At 43.7% G+C, this 12,500-nt stretch overlaps 2 protein-coding genes across 2 annotated transcripts in view; both read left to right on the top strand.

Moving 5' to 3' along the window:
- gpia (glucose-6-phosphate isomerase a) overlaps nucleotides 1-824 on the top strand; it is a 26,578-nt gene extending 25,754 nt beyond the window's left edge. The window contains exon 18 of the mRNA XM_028585353.1: nucleotides 378-824. Within this exon, the coding sequence (XP_028441154.1) occupies nucleotides 378-501 (124 nt within the window). The 3' untranslated portion in view covers nucleotides 502-824. The remainder of the gene's footprint in view (nucleotides 1-377) is intronic.
- A 3,353-nt stretch (nucleotides 825-4,177) lies between these two features.
- The window catches only part of hsd17b2 (hydroxysteroid (17-beta) dehydrogenase 2), a 19,016-nt gene continuing 10,693 nt past the window's right edge, over nucleotides 4,178-12,500 (top strand). The window contains exons 1-2 of the mRNA XM_028585288.1: nucleotides 4,178-4,454; nucleotides 11,040-11,252. Of these exons, the coding sequence (XP_028441089.1) occupies nucleotides 4,178-4,454; nucleotides 11,040-11,252 (490 nt within the window). The remainder of the gene's footprint in view (nucleotides 4,455-11,039; nucleotides 11,253-12,500) is intronic.

The following is a 12,500-nucleotide window of genomic DNA, read 5'->3' as shown; positions in this document are numbered from 1 at the left end:
TCCTGATTATTTAAATGGAGTCTGGTGGAGATATGCTGGCTCTATACACACTAAAAGTCCTGATTATTTACATGGAGTCTGGTGGAGATATGCTGGCTCTATACACACTAAAAGTCCTGATTATTTACATGGAGTCTGGTGGAGATATGCTGGCTCTATACACGCTAAAAGTCCTGATTATTTACATGGAGTCTGGTGATGGTGATTTCGGGGCTGTTTCATGTTTAACTAAAACTTTCTGTGTGTGTGTGTGTGTGTGTGTGTGTCTCTGTGTGTCTCTGTGTGTCTCTGTGTGTGTGTGTGTGTGTGTGTGTGTGTGTGTGTGTGTGTGTGTGTGTGTGTGTGTGTGTGTGTGTGTGTGTGTGTGTGTGTGTGTGTGTGGAACTGGGGAAGCAGCTGGCGAAGCAGATTGAACCAGAGCTGCAGGACGGAGCGCCAGTCAGCTCTCACGACTCGTCCACCAACGGCCTCATCAACTTCCTGAAGAAGAACTTCGCCTGAAGCTCCTCCTCCTCTCCTCCTCCTCTCCTCTCCTTCCCCCCGTCCCTGTGCTCCTCTCTGATTGGCCGAGCTCTGTAGACGTGCTGCTTCTATCCGGAGGACGAAGGGGACCGTGCACCTTCCACTGAGCGTTTGCTGAAGTCCTGTTTGTCCCTGAATCTTTGAGTCCGGTTCTGATTGGACGGATTAAAGAGGATTAAACTTCCTGTTGTGTTGCGTGTTGTGTGCAAAAAAAAAATCTTCTTTGTATCTTAATTTGTCCTAAATATCACTTCCTGTCTCTAGATCCACATTCCACAATAAAAGTCCTGTTTGTCACCCTATCTGTGAGTCTGCTTCTGATTGGACGGAGAAAGATGAATGAATGAATGAATCCTTTATTTCAAACTTCATACAAAAGAATACACAAGAAATTTAAAATATGAGGCCCAAAAGTAGTTTAGTAGGGTAGTTTTAGTAGACTAAACACCCGTTTTGTTGTGGTGTTTTTATACGCTTTAAATAAAATAATTTGCGTGAGGTTTTTGGCTACTTTTTGGATGTTTTCTTCGGTGCTCTCGGTGTAGTCGACTCACACCGTGTTGTTGACGGAGCGCAGAAAAGGAGTCGGCAGAATCTCCGCTTTTGCACCTTTTTTTTTTTTTATGGCGAGGTCATACGTCACGGCTGAGGCTCGGTGGTAGAGTGGAGGTTGGTGGTTTGATCCCTCATGAGGGGACAGGACCTGAACTAATGGGGCTACCTTGCATAAGCATGGACGCCTGGCCAATAAATGCTACTGAAGGGCGGGTCTTAGCGTCGCCGTAGTGGGATTCATAATATCGTGGCCAGGAACCCCCATCAAGCTTTTGTTAAAGATAAGGGTACTTTATTATCACAGTACAGGCCAAACGTTTGGACACACCTTCTCATTCAATGCGTTTCCTTTTTATTTTCATGACTATTTACATTGTAGATTCTCACTGAAGGCATCAAAACTATGAATGAACACATATGGAATTATGTACTTAACAAAAAAGTGTGAAATAACTGAAAACATGTCTTATATTTTAGATTCTTCAAAGTAGCCACCCTTTGCTTTTTTATTAATAAGGGAAATAATTCCACTAATTAACCCTGACAAAGCCCACCTGTGAAGGTAAAACCATTTCAGGTGACTCACAACTGCGCATGCGCGAAGGGATAAACCCATAGCGTGGCTTAGAGGGCGAAGCCTATACGAAATAGAACGATAGTTGCGGCACGCAAGGGCGGGAAAGAAAATCTTCACGACTGCGCATGCGCGAAGGGATAAACCCCCTCATGAAGCTCATTGAGAGAACACCAAGGGTTTGCAGAGTTATCACAAAAAGCAAAGGGTGGCTACTTTGAAGAATCTAAAATATAAGACATGTTTTCAGTTATTTCACACTTTTTTGTTAAGTACATAATTCCATATGTGTTCATTCATAGTTTTGATGCCTCCAGTGAGAATCTACAATGTAAATAGTCATGAAAATAAAAAGGAAACACATTGAATGAGAAGGTGTGTCCAAACTTTTGGCCTGTACTGTACATGTAGCGAAATTCATTCTCTGCATTTCACCAACTCAAGGGAGCAGTGGCCAGCCAATCACAGCGCTCGGGGGCCAACTCCAGAGCTGAGCCAGTGCCTTGCTCAAGGGCACTGACTGGAGAACCTAGTACATGTTTTTATATGGTGGGGGAAACCGGAGCAAACATACCGACTACACACAGAAATGCCCCGAACAACCTGGATTCAAACCCACAACCTTCTTGCTGTGAGGCCACAGTGCTGCGTTCGATCCCTGGCCCTGCAGTCCCATGTCGAAGTGTCCTGGGGCCAGACACTGAACCCCGAGTTGCCCCCCCGATGCTGCTCCATCAGAGTGTAAATGTGTGTGAATGTTTATCTGATGAGCAGGAGGCTCCTCGGCCACAGTGTGTGAATGGTTTCTGTTAAAGAGCTTTGAGTAGTCGTTAAGACTACTATATAAATATAAATATCTATAAAAATACAGGCCATTTGCACTCAGGAGCCGGTTAACTTATTTCAAGTTGTGGCTTTGAATCATAACCCTAACCCTTGTGTTGTCCTCCCAGCTACAAAAATAAATCATGTTTCTAGGCTTCCGGCACTTTTTAGACGTTTTTTTGTTTAGTTTCAGTTGTTTTTTGGATGTTTTTTGTCGCTTTGTTTGTCTGATTGTCACTTTTTTTCCCCACCAGTATATATTATAAATATATAGTATATATTCACCACTAACACCAAATTATCAACACTAGTTTAACACTTATTCTTGGAATTCATGGTCAATAAACCTGGAGCTACTAGAGGTTAAGTGCCTTGCTCAGGGACACATTGGTTGATGTATCACAGTGGGAATTGAACCCAGATCTCCCAAACCAAAGGCATGTGTTATATCCACTGCGCCATCACCAGCCCATTCTTTTCTTGGGGGGGCTTTTCCACAGGACAGCTAGGTGAGAAAGAGGGAGGGAAGACATGCAGGAAATCATCACAGGTTGGACTCTGACCCTGAACCTCTGCGTCGAGGCATAAACCTCTCAGTACATGTGCGCCTGTTCTACCCACTGAACCAACCCGGCCACATCATACCTCATTTTTGAGTTTAAAAAGCAGAAATATGCTATAATATTAAATAAAACTACCAAAATGTAATGAAAGAAACTGAAACTGATCTTTAATTGTACTTGTGAAGAACATTGTGTGGAACCATCTGTGTTATTTTTGGGCAGTTTGGTATATTTGTGATATAGAAACTTAAAAATGGGCCAAATGTGACCTGACCTCGGGGCTGGAAACCTGAGGAAGTGCTGCATCATGGGTGGAAACCTGAGGAAGCCTGCATCATGGTTGTGATCGGCGTGCTGTTAGAGAGGGGGAGGTGTCGGGTGACAGAATGAGAAATATGTTTGGCTGCAGAAGAAGAACAGGTTTCAGGAAACACACCTGCGTACCTGCAGACTAGACATCCTCCGACACACCGCGGACGGACACACACACACTGAGAACAACAGCTGAATGGTAAAATATTCATTTATTATTTATTATTCAGTCATTTATTTACTCTCAGCACTTCTCATTAAGATCTAGAAGGCGAAGAAGATTTTAATCCAATGTTTTTAGGTTGTTTTCTTTATCAGCGCGCACAGGTTTCAGGAAACACACCTGCTGCTGTCGACATACCTGCAGATTAAACACACACACACACACACACACACACACACACACACACACACACACACACACATAGACAGACATAGAGTCTCACACACACACACACACACACACACACACACACACACACACACACACACACACACATAGACAGACATAGAGTCTCACACACACACACACACACACACACACACACACACACACATAGACAGACATAGAGTCTCACACACACACACACACACACACACACACACACACATAGACAGACATAGAGTCTCACACACACACACACACACACACACACACACACACACACACACATAGACAGACATAGAGTCTCACACACACACACACACACACACACACACACACACACACACAGACAGACATAGAGTCTCACACACACACACACACACACACACACACACACACACACACACACACACACCCCCCAGAGAGAGAGACAGACAGAAGATGGACATCCCTTCCTGTTTCTGTGTGGGAGCTGCAGCCATGTTCTTCCTCACGGTGCTCCGGAGGTTTAAAGAGGGGAACTGGACCTTCGGGGCCCTCGTAGGGGCCCTCGTCGGGACCCTCGTCGGGACCACTCTGTGCCTCGCTGCACCACCGCTGGACTGTGGGACGGCCCTGCTCGGCTGCAGCTTGGTCCTGATTGGCTGCAGCTTGGTCCTGATGTGCGAGCCGGAGAGAAGTGTGGAGCAGCTGCAGAGCAGAGCGGTGCTGATCACAGGTGAGACACACCAGGACCATTGGCCTGTGGGACCATTGACCTGTGGGACCATTGGCCTGTGGGACCATTGACCTGTGGGACCATTGGCCTGTGGGACCATTGACCTGTGGGACCATTGGCCTGTGGGACCATTGGCCTGTGGGACCATTGGCCTGTGGGACCATTGACCTGTGGGACCATTGGCCTGTGGGACCATTGGCCTGTGGGACCATTGGCCTGTGGGACCATTGACCTGTGGGACCATTGGCCTGTGGGACCATTGACCTGTGGGACCATTGGGCTGTAGGACCATTAGCCTGTGGGACCATTGGGCTGTAGGACCATTAGCCTGTGGGACCATTAGCCTGTGGGACCATAGGGCTGTGGGACGACTGGCTTTACTGCCGACAGTTGACCATCTGGTTGGTGTGTCAGGGGCTTTAAAGGTGCAGTTTTGGCAATTTCTTCGCTGTTTCTCTCTTTTTGCTGGCAGGTTTCTCCATAGAGCCCCCCCTTCAGCTTCAGAATAGATATGTGGCAACACTCTCCCCCCTCCCATCTTCTCCCTCTGGTCATGTGCATTTGTTTTCAAAGAAGCCGGTGAACGCACGGAGCCACGTCTACTGAGGTAGACAGCTAGTAAGCTAGCTAGTATAGGCCCGTAACAGACAGCGATCATAATAATAAACTTTAAAGACAATAGCAAACATCCTCAGTTCACAATATCAAGAAATACAAATTAAACTGAGTTTATCCCAAAGATACTTACAACAAGTGCAGCAGCAAGAAGGCCAGGTCAGCATCAGATCTGCATGCTTCTATTTGTCTCAGTTCTCTCCATTCAACACCGTTATTTCCCATTTTTTGGGATCAATAAAAATCTATCTATCTATTCTGAAAATACAGCTCCTATGTTTCCTCATGTCTGACTCCTCTCTCAGCCAGTCTGCCGTTTCCTCTTTCTCGGTTCCTCTGACAATGCTCTCCTAGCTTTCTGCTTATTTTTAGCATCGCAAAACCTGTTCAGTTAAGGTAAATTAAGCTAAAATAACTGCATAGTTCCCCTTTAAGTTGGTGTGGACACATCCAGAACCTGGAGACTTATCTTCATCTTCTACCCTTAACTCCAGTGGTGTAGTCTAGTTTGTTGTAGTGAGTAAACTGTGTGAATATTTTCATACATGCGTCCCATATAACCCATGTAGCATCAGCCTCATCTGGCTCAGTTCCTGTAGTTTCTGTAACGTTAGCGTCTTCTGGGACAGGCTTACCAAAACACTGAGGGTGTAGTTTGAGTTCGCTGTCTATCGTATCTCCTTTAGTGATTCACCAACATGGCTAGTAGATTTTTAAAGTTACCAGCCAATCAGATTTTCCACTAGCCAAATTCAGTTTTAGCTTAACTAACTTTAATTTCAGCTTCTCTGATTTGTTGCGCGCCATTCCGTTTGTCTTCTCCGTTTCAGCGTAGCTCGTTAGCGAAACCGTGCACGCTCGGCACATAGCCAATGGTAATATGAAACACCAGGACATAGTGTTCATGGGAAATGTAGGATTAGTACTACAAGCACTGTTGCCAGATAAAGATTAAGTTTACCAAGCCAAACATACACACCAAATTTCATGTCAGAAAACACACCAATCTGGAAACACTGATTTGTTTTCTGCAGCCTGCCATTCCCACACACGCAGTGTTGGTCACTTCATTCATCACCAGCCAAATTGTCTGGTAACTTTACAATGTTACCCGCCAAAGTTCATGTTTACCTGCATTTGGGGGGTTGGCTGATGTCAATTTAAAGCCCTGGTGAATCACATTAGTTAATTTCCTGTTTGCACAAAGAATGACCGCATATCAACTGTGTAGTAGTTCCCGGATGACTCCCAAAACAGATGGCAGTGAATTTATGACCAAAACGTTACGTATGTCCTATACGGAAATTCTTGACCTTTCTCGGTGGGTATACGGTGCATACCTGCGTATCACGTAGACTACACTGGGTAGCTCCCATGCTCGGGCTGGGGACTGCCCATTACTACGCTCCATTCTTCTGAGCTCTCAATAACCTGAAAAATTCTCTTTGGTCCTACAGCCCACTAGTCCAACGTGCCTTTGTTTGGAAAGAAATTAACCCTCTGCTCCGACATCCCATTGTTCAGACCATATAGGCTTTTGTGGATCCCACGTAACTTCTTGGCAAGTCCCGCCCTACGAAGCAGCTCGATTGGTTGGGGTTAGGCATTGACCTCGAGTGGTTAAGGTTAGGATAGCCGATTGGTCAGGGGATAGGACCTGAACAGATCGGGTTACGTTACCTAGCGTAAGCATGGACGCCTGGCCAATAGTAGAGTGTGAATGCTGTTGAAGGGCGGGTCTTGGATACCTGGCCAATAGTAGTGTGTGAATGCTATTGAAGGGCGGGTCTTGGATACCTGGCCAATAGTAGAGTGTGAATGCTGTTGAAGGGCGGGTCTTGCCTCGAAGTTGAGTGTGTTCATAATAAAGCTTAGCCATTGTTCCTATATGGTCTGAACAATGGGATGTCAGAGCAGAGGGTTAATTTCCTTCTAAACAAAGGGATGTTGGACTAGTGGGCTGTAGGACCAAAGGGAATTTTTGGGGTTATTGAGAGGTCGGACCAATGGAGCGTTGGAGAAATGGCACCACTCGGGCTGACGGCAGGAGACTTGGTGTTACTGGGTACTGCTGCCGTTGGCTCCCTTGCAGGTGGCGGCTTGCCCTCGAGTTGGCGTTTCCCGGTTCTCTCCTCTTAATCCCCTCGTTGCTGTACAAACACAGCTGCCTCGCCTCGCCCTGCGGGGATCCAAATTAATCTGCCAATCAAATGTCTGAACACTACAACGGACATTTTGGTAATCTCTCATCTCAGCTGGCTTCACAGCACTGTGGAGGAAAGTCTGGCTAAACAATTCAATTTTATTTATAGTATCAAATCATAACACGAGTTATCTCGAGACACTTTACAGATAGAGTACACTCTATAATTTACAAAGACCCAACAGATAAACACAGATGCATTCTGGGATAGGAGAACAAAACATCTGGGTTGTTTACATTTCTTTAAACCAATCACAGTCGTCTCTGGACGCAGCAACGGTGGCTCTGCTAACCAAAATTATTTATTATTTTTATTCAGAAACTCAACTGTCAGCATGCAGCCTGACGTCTGATCATGAGGAGTTTTTTTGGTGATTGTTGAGGGCAAAAATCCTTTATTATGCGGCACGTTTTCTTAAAAAATGCGATGGAATATGCTCTATATGATATTTATGCAGTTTTATGCGATGAAATTGCGGGAACTTGCAAAAACTGCGGTTTGATGAAAAAGAGAAATAAAGTGATTCCCCCAAACAACCAGCTTTTCGATGATGTTCACGTCGCGTAATTACGTCACTTCATAACGTTCCCATGGCAACCGGGGAAAATGGTATAATGATATATGTGACTTTTTTGCAACAAAAATGCGGGGATTATGAACTCATGCAAGCCCCGCATATTTTGGGCGGAAATCGGCAATTTATGCGGCGAAAATGCGCCCCTCGCATAAATATGATGACTTTGGATGATTATGCGTTGAATTATGTGATTGCATAATTGCGTTTTTCTGGAGGGACTGGTTTTTTGGGGGCTTTTTTCCCTTTACTTCAGAGTGGAGACAGTAGATAGACAGGAAAGGTGGGAGAGAGAGGGAACCTGCAAAGGACTCAGCCTACACGGGGTGCATGAACAGGTTTTAATGTTCTATCAGACTAAAACTACTCCAGAGTCTGCTCATGAGACTTTGCTCTAATTTTCGGGACAATTAGGGCAGGAATCGGGATTCGGGACAACTGCCTGGATTTTGGGACTGTCCCAAATTTTTCTGGACGTCTGGTCAGCCTATTGTAGGGTTGGTTTAAAAAACAATGGATTTTCCGATTTAAATAGATTTTCGTTTGAATGATCCAAAATCGATTCATAAAATCCAGAATGGATCTGTGTGTCTGTATCATATTAAACTAGAAGGCCTGAGGAATCCATTGGTAGTAATGTTATAAATATATGTTCCTGCAACACTCTTAAACGTGTGCACGAAAGTGCACTGTTTACAAGTTGCTGTCAGCATGGCTCATACAAGCCTACTTTCCAAAAGAAGATTTGTACTTTTTCACAAATTGAGATGTTTACCGTGTGTGCTTGTGCGTGACTTGACTTGCCAGGGCTAGCATCGCTAATCATAGCTTACATCAACTTTTACTAGCAGTGATTTTAAATGGATTTCTCCAAATAGCATGCCAAACTTTTAGCCTGACGTGGTCCTACTCAGATTCTAGTCAGAATGTGAGTCTGAAACCGATCCATTGGGCTGTGATTATGGGGCTTTTTTAGACGTTTCTTGTAAATATAAATGTGGATAACGTTAGTGATAGTGACATGCTGTAACAGACGCGATGGTGGAATCTACACCTCAACAAATTCAACCCAAGCATTCTTTGGTGACGTGGTTGATTCTCTTACTGTTGATCATCTTTCCGACAATCTGATTGGTCCGAACAGATCCTGTTCGGGCAATAATTGCTTCTCAACGGAGCTACTCCAGACCGAACATCCCAACCTCGAATTTTGTGGGCGGGGCTAAGTTCGGCTGGCATCCAGGCTACCAAACTTTACCTGTGGAGTCGAAACTTCACGACTGAGGCATCAGTGGGAAGCCCAACCTGTGCTTTTAGCGCACGCCAGCGTGTTAAATATTCTCCCAAAAGCTTCAATGCTTCAATGAATGGTTGAAACCGTAACTCAAGCTCACCACACATATACACCTGAAAGCTAGTTCCTTAAGTAAACATATCACCAGAATGATTGACAACTACGAGGCCCAATAGTCTTGATGATCCACCCGAAAAAGAAAATCCTCCACTATACCTTTAACAAAAAAGTGTGAAATAACTGAAAACATGTCTTATATTTTAGATTCGTCAAAGTAGCCACCCTTTGCTTTTTTTGATAACTCTGCAAACCCTTGGTGTTCTCTCAATGAGCTTCATGAGGTAGTCACCTGAAATGGTTTTACCTTCACAGGTGTGCTTTGTCAGGGTTAATTAGTGGAAGTTTTTCCCTTATTAATAATAAAAAAGCAAAGGGTGGCTACTTTGAAGAATCTAAAATATAAGACATGTTTACAGTTATTTCACACTTTGTTGTTAAGTACATAATTCCATATGTGTTCATTCATAGTTTTGATGCCTTCAGTGAGAATCTACAATGTAAATAGTCATGAAAATAAAAAGGAAACTCATTGAATGAGAAGGTGTGTCCAAACTTTTGGCCTGTACTGTATATATACACACATATATATATATATATATATATATATATATATATATATATATATATATACTGTATATGTTATGCTAGCTTGTTAGGAAGGGGGTTAAATAAAGAAAAGTTAGGCTTTTTCTGACATTTATTGCCGAGAACCCAAAGTTACTCCCTGGGATAGATGTTAAATTAAAAGTACACATTTATATTTTAATAAAGCAGCAGCTGAGAGGGAACCTTTCTCTTCTGAAATATCACAAATCTAGATTGAATCGTTTGTTGCTTTTTTGTGATTGTTTTGGTATGTTTGTTATAGCCTAATTATCTTTAAATCTTGTGTTGTTCAATGATAACTTTTAGTTCTTCTGGGTCAGAATTTAAAATTCAAACAATTCTTTTTTTTTTATATTGTGGTCATCTTTTCGACACTTGGTCGACACTTCTGCCGCTTTCCCCAAACTTTTTATCACTTTTTTCAACACTTTTTGTCAATTTATTTTCTTCAAATGCTATAAAATTGTAGCCTAGAAATCTAGACCACCCTAGTGGCAGCAAATTAATTTTGCAGCCAGGGGGGTCTAGGCACTCTCCGTTGACTTGCGAGCTGGAAAAAACTAATTTTGTTCAGGCCAATCACATCGTGTATAGAGCTTGTGGGCGGGGCTTATGGCTGCTGCTGGTGAACAGAGGTCTTCTGGAAGACTTGGAGTTCAGCTTTTCTTTTAGAGAAGAAGTCATTCTTAAAAAAGGAAGATGTGTTCAGAGTTTTGCTGACCGGATACGGCCAAATTTTAATCCATCAACTAGCTCCTCTACCTTCTTCGTTGCTCTGATTGGTTGGAGCGCTATCCTATTGGTGCAGAGGGAATTTGAAAGACAACCGCTTGTCTCAACCGTCATTTTAGCATTTCATAGTGGGGGGTCTGGGTGTCCTCCCCCAGGGAAATTTTGAGCGTCAACGTCTTAATTTCCTGTATTCTGACACACTTTTATGCACCAATTTGCGGTGGAAATACCTTTATTTAGCCTATGTGAAGAAGAAAAACACAGATGACAATTCAAAATATATCAAAATTACAATGCAAAGTATGTCGTTGCGTGTCATTGGGCATTTCTAAGTGGGTATATGGAAATCCTGGAGCTTTCTTAGTGGGTATACTGCATATACCTGCGTATCACGTAGACTACACCACTGCCAGGAGGGGTACCATTTCGTGACAGTTGTCTCTTGGCCCACCGAGCCGGCTCTGAGGTTTGATTCCTGTGTCGGTGTTTCCCGTCTGCAGGCTGTGATTCGGGCTTCGGCCTGGCGCTGGCGTCCCGGCTCAGCGAGGCCGGGCTGAAGGTGTTCGCCGGCGTGCTGGATGAGAACGGACCCGGGGCCCGCCGGCTCCGAGAGCGAGGATCCCAAAACCTGCAGGTGCTGCAGCTGGACGTGACCGACGACAGCCAGATAGAGACGGCACGCAGACACGTCTGCTCGCAGCTCCACAACACAGGTAACCCACGGTAACACCACTGTAGATTATACCTAACTGTGTTACTTAGCAACCCCTAACCCACGGTAACACCACTGTAGATTATACCTAACTGTGTTACTTAGCAACCCCTAACCCACGGTAACACCACTGTAGATTATACCTAACTGTGTTACTTAGCAACCCCTAACCCACGGTAACACCACTGTAGATTATACCTGTGTTACTTAGCAACCCCTAACCCACGGTAACACCACTGTAGATTATACCTAACTGTGTTACTTAGCAACCCCTAACCCACGGTAACACCACTGTAGATTATACCTAACTGTGTTACTTAGCAACCCCTAACCCACGGTAACACCACTGTAGATTATACCTGTGTTACTTAGCAACCCCTAACCCACGGTAACACCACTGTAGACTATACCTGTGTTACTTAGCAACATCCAACCCACGGTAACACCACTGTAGATTATACCTAATTGTGTTACTTAGCAACCCCTAACCCACGGTAACACCACTGTAGACTATACCTGTGTTACTTAGCAACATCCATCCCACGGTAACACCACTGTAGATTATACCTAACTGTGTTACAACCCGAATTCCAGAAAAGTTGGGACGTTTTTTAAATTTTAATAAAATGAAAACAAAAAGACTTTCAAATCACATGAGCCAATATTTTATTCACAATAGAACATATATAACATAGCAAATGTTTAAACTGAGACATTTTACAATTTTATCCACCTAATTAGCTCATTTCAAATGTAATGCCTGCTACAGGTCTCAAAAAAGTTGGCACGGGGGCAACAATTGGCTAAAAAAGCAAGCAGTTTTGAAAAGATTCAGCTGGGAGAACATCTAGTGACTAATTACGTTAATTGATATCAGGTCTGAAACATGATTAGCTATAAAAGGTATGTCTTAGAGAAGCAGAGTCTCTCAGAAGCAAAGATGGGCAGAGGCTCTCCAATCTGTGAAAGACTGCGTAAAAAGATTGTGGAATACTTTAAAAACAATGTTCCTCAACGTCAAATCTAAATCTAAATAAGGCAAGAATGGGACCTAATTCAGACACCAAAACTCCAGCAACTCATAGCCTCAATGCCCAGTCGTTTTGAAAAGAAAAGGAGATGCTACACCATGGTAAACATGCCCCGTGCCAACTATTTTGAGACCTGTAGCAGAAATCAAATTTGAAATGAGCTGATTTTGTGCATAAAATTGTAAAATGTCTCAGTTTAAACATTTGCTATGTTATAT

The sequence above is a fragment of the Perca flavescens genome, chromosome 8 (assembly GCF_004354835.1).
Source record: "Perca flavescens isolate YP-PL-M2 chromosome 8, PFLA_1.0, whole genome shotgun sequence".
Taxonomy (NCBI): Eukaryota; Metazoa; Chordata; class Actinopteri; order Perciformes; family Percidae; genus Perca; species Perca flavescens.
Note: the sequence above shows the minus strand (reverse complement) of the source record. Positions and strands in the feature narration are given on the sequence as shown.